The sequence below is a fragment of the Fukomys damarensis genome, unplaced genomic scaffold, assembly GCF_012274545.1.
Source record: "Fukomys damarensis isolate Sample0158 unplaced genomic scaffold, DMR_v1.0_HiC HiC_scaffold_16, whole genome shotgun sequence".
NCBI classification, from domain to species: Eukaryota; Metazoa; Chordata; class Mammalia; order Rodentia; family Bathyergidae; genus Fukomys; species Fukomys damarensis.
Window position 1 is genome coordinate 110,163,092 of NW_022900928.1, and position 4,725 is coordinate 110,167,816.

Consider the following 4,725-nt stretch of genomic DNA (forward strand, 5'->3'; position numbering starts at 1 on the left):
AGCTAAAGGTGTAGGGAAGGTGGGATGGGTAGGGGAAGAGTAAAAAGGGAAAAGAAAAAAATGTGAGAGAATGAAAAGATGAAAATAAAGTGTTTGTAGATGGGGAGGGGAGGAGGGGGTGAAGGGAGGGCAGAGGTAAGGGGAAAAAATGAGAATCAAGACTTGTCATGTAGAGGTACAAGATCCCAACAATGAATGTAACTGTACTCTATCCCTAAAATGTACCAATAAACTCAATAAAAGCTGAAAAAAAAAACAGTATCATTTACTCAAAACATAGATTGAATGACAAATTCATGCTAAATTCTAAACTCCCACTTCAGACAATTGATGGAATTAAGGGACATGTTTAGACTGACAGTCATCTAGTATTGATCAGTTTTCCCTTTGTCCAACTGTTCCTTGGCCTGGGCATTTCTGGCAAATTTAGGCTGACCACCTGGTCCACAATCATACTTTATTTCTCATTAGGATGATTTATTTATGAGGCTTCCTCTTAGAATGGTAAGGAGATACTATAAGCATCCATGTGAACAGTAATGGACCGTCTCTAATGCCTTTTTAACTAAAATATATTTTCAAAAACCAAATAATTTAGGAATTTACCTATACAATAAACAATGAAATATGGGTTTAGTTTAATAAAAACTCACCACTGCTAATATTAGGGTGGTTTCCACAACAAAGCCAACTGAGTATATCCACTTGCTTTCAAAATCAATGCTAATACCTAAAAACCATTTTCCACTTTTCGTTTCCTTTACCTGTAAAATATTTAGAGATAGCAAAAACATATATCCACATTTCAATAGAAACAAGTTTAGAGAACATTGTTAAGGCAAAAAGGAGAGACAAATTAAAACTTAGTAAATTGAATACTGTAATAGACTTACCTCCTTTTTAAGATGAATGTTTCGTTTCCTTTCTCTTCCCAAGTGAGTGCTGTGGCCCAGCAAGTCTTATGGAATTGCCTAATTGAAGATCCATCAACAGTTCTTCGGCATTTTCTGGAAAAACTGACCATCAGCAATAGACAAGTAAGTTCCTCTTTCTTTAAAGTGTAGCTGTAGATGTGAACACTGTTAAAAAGAATGAAGGGACTTTCTGGTTCTTTGCATGCAGCACCAGTGTCTCTGATACATCACCAAAAAGTGCTTTTTAGGTTGGGATATACATTTATGCCCTCCACTAAACTAAAAGCTAATTAACATTCCTGACCACCTTGAAATAAGACTGTGTCCGAATGATTAAAAGTCACTTGTTCATACCTATGTTGTGGTCCTATTCACTCAAAAATTAGGCTTATTTTCTGAAAAGTAAGCGTAATTACACACTTTTAAATTCATTCTATCTTAGCTTCACCTTATCTCCCTGACTCAAAATCTAGGAACCAGAATCATGAAGTTCACTAGGTGTGTGTTTAACAGTTTTTCAGAATAAGCCTCCATTACATTCCCATTGAACCTGGAGGCCATGGCATATAGACTAAATATTCAGCTTTCTAGTGCGACCTACAGTGAAAGGGTAAAATTGTCTTTTTATTACTATTTTTCAAAATGCACTTGTCTGAGTACTGCTCAATTATATTGACATGTTGAATCCTAGGAAAAAGGTGCTCTGGATGATTTAGTCTTATGTCCTATAAGTATAAATGTATTAGTATCACTATTCTATACTGAAATGTTGAACATAGTTGAAATTAACATCTGTGCGATAGAAAAAAATCCCCCTAATGTTTAAGAAATTAATTTTGTACCCTACAGCCTGGTACCCAAATGAATACTTAAAAACTCTGATCTTCTTTCAGGACGAGTTGGTGTACATGCTGCGCAAACTCCTCCTAAATATTGGAGATTTTCCTGCTCAGACATCTCACATCCTATTCAACTACTTGGTGAGTTTCAGCACCTAATGTATTATAAACATTTGTTGCCGATAAGGAACAGGCATACAAGGAAAAGTTCTTAAGGTATTGTTTCAATGACTCTCCATTGATTGTATGACTGAAGTGAATCACAGTCAGCTAAAGTCACTGCTTTGAGTATGGGGAAGACCCTTCCTGCCACAAACCTTATTGTCTGAAAGAGTCTCAATAAATATGTGTCCATGATCTTCCTCCACATTGTGCAGCTTTCTTATGTTGGTTCATGTCATTTTTCATCATTTTCCCCTTTTCCTACTTGGCCGTTTAAAGCTCACATATTCCAGTATTTCCCTAGATAGAAAGTATTTGTGTATGTACTTTTCCCTGCCAACTATCAGTGCTTTAGCCAGTCCTCACAACTCCTTCCTCACTCCTCCAGGATCTTTACCAATTTTCTTCACATTCTACTTCTTACTCTACAAATGAATATGCAGGAGGTTGAGGGATAATGATTATTCTTTAAAACTGCACCTTAATCCAGGCAGACAGATAGGAAATTAATGTCTCTCTGGAGCGAAATCCTTCCTTCTTTCTCCCTTACTATCATCAGGTAGATAGTTATCCCTGTGCCTATGCATCCACAGCAGGGCCATAAATTTAACTCACGTTACAGCTCCAACGTGCAGAGAACATTTGTAATTCCTTTCTCTTGTCTGGGACTAATTTGGTCTTACTTTGGAGTGCCCACTTGCAGGCTGGTGAGGGACAAAATATATATAAGTGTCCAATCCACTTTTAAATTGAGAGTGATACAAAAATATAAACAGCACTTCTGAGTAGTATTCAGTTTTTCTTGGATCTAAATGCTTAGCCTTTACGAATCCTCCTCCCTCCCACTGACTTCTTTTCTTAGAGCTATGTGGATTTGGGGAGTGAATGGATTTTCTTCATGGCCTGTCCCCTGTGTTTCCCATCTGCCCCAACAGTGAGACAATGCTCTTCAGGTTGCTGGATACTTGGCTGTCAAAAGATGAAGCCCCAGTGGCTGTAACCTGAGGCCTGTGTGCTCCCAATGGGGTTTGTTGGGTGACTCAACCTCACTTCAGCTCTGGCTGATGCTGTAGACTCCCCAGAGCCTTCTGTGACCCCCACACGGCTCCAGCATAGGAAGTCCCCATCTGGTGCATCCTGCTTAGTATAGCAGCACAATGACAGCAGCCTGTGGTATTTCCATCTGGAAAGCTCTTCAGCCAAGTGTTCCACCACTCCTGGGTCGGATCCTGTCTGTGTCCCACAAGAGCCAAAGATAGATTAACAAAGCTAAGTGTAAGGGCCTTCCTCAACGTAAGTCTGAGCACTACCAGGTTTATGTTGCACCCACGTTGGTCTGGAGAGGTTCTCAGGTGAGTGAGCTGATGGCAGCGACCTAAACATGGATTTCAGTGTTACCCTTACTTACTTATGTACCAGTCATTTCCCAGGTCTCTTGATAGCAGGAAAGCTTATCTAGAACCTTCACTCTACTCTGTGCTTTTGCCTTTGACAAGCATATGAACGTATCATTCTTCTTCTCCTGTTTTCCTTCTGTCAGAGCGAAATAAGCCTTGAATTTGGACCTATATCCTTCCAATTAGGTAATTGGTAAGCTAATAGAGAAAAGGATTGGCTACACTTTGACCTTGCCTTAAAAATCTTATTTTGCATGAATATAAATTCCTGTCTTTGCATTTCTGTCCCATTTCCCCACAGGTCTGGGCAGATGGATGCTTTGGTTAGAGTAGGGAAAGGACCTTGTACTTACACAGAGAAGAGGCAGAGTCACTTTTAAATGATTACCCACATGATACATCTTTTCCCCCCCTCTAGTGGATAGTATATTATAGATGATGGGAATGCTGAGGACATCGTTTTATCACTTCTAGACTCCATTAGCCACATGTCAAGCCACTGTTTAACTTGACCTAGTAATTGTCAGGGTAGGATGAGCTACCTCTGTGGGTATGAAAAGACTTTTGAAGAGGTTTGATATCCAGATAATTTTAAGGAAAATCCCCAACTTACAAATGTGCACCAACTTTTCTTGAACTCATCTGCCATCTCAATCACCTTTGTCCTCCTGTGATAAGGAAGAGGCCCATACCACCATACCAGGTCTCTGTCCCCTGGCCACACTGACAGCCATTGAGACAAAGTCTGAAGTGCATCTCAGTTTTTTGATGGATTGAATCACTTCAAATTCATCAGGCTTTCCCCCTTCTCCATCTTCTATAGATTTCTGCTCAAGGTGAGGTTTGGCTCTCGGGGTGCACCAGAGCAGATTAGTTTAATGACACAAATCCTTACAGTGTAACGAGGAAGTTGTCCAGGACTACCAAATTTTATAAGAAAAAAATAGCTAAAACATACAGAAAAAAATTGACATTATTTCTTTATGATTTTGTTGTGGACTACTGAGTAATCAAGTTATTTCATCCAATATTAGTCCTCAAATTATTTCAATGTATCTAATGTTTAATGTATTCCACCTTCTATTTTAAAAAGAACTTACAAAGAGACATTTTAAATGTCATCTTTGAAATGTAAAAGGTCATATTTTTTCAAAATTATTTTAGAAAACACACAAGAATATTGAGTTTACAAATTGGCCAAGTAGAACATTCTTAGGGAGATTATTAGACATATGACAGTATTTATGACAATGGTTTTTAGGGAAACATCAGATTCAGATTTTAATTTTGAATCCCCTATACATGAGCTACTAGGTGACATATCTGGAAAAATTATCCTCTTAATCTTAATCTTAATTAAAATGATCTTCTTAATCTTAACCAGACACATGATTAAATATTGCATGATTTCTC

At 38.3% G+C, this 4,725-nt stretch overlaps 1 protein-coding gene across 1 annotated transcript in view; it reads left to right on the forward strand.

Moving 5' to 3' along the window:
• The window catches only part of Unc80 (unc-80 homolog, NALCN channel complex subunit), a 204,267-nt gene that overhangs the window by 145,683 nt on the left and 53,859 nt on the right, over positions 1-4,725 (forward strand). Inside the window, exons 38-39 of the mRNA XM_033763980.1 lie at positions 937-1,037; positions 1,808-1,894. Coding sequence (XP_033619871.1) covers positions 937-1,037; positions 1,808-1,894 — 188 coding nt within the window. The remainder of the gene's footprint in view (positions 1-936; positions 1,038-1,807; positions 1,895-4,725) is intronic.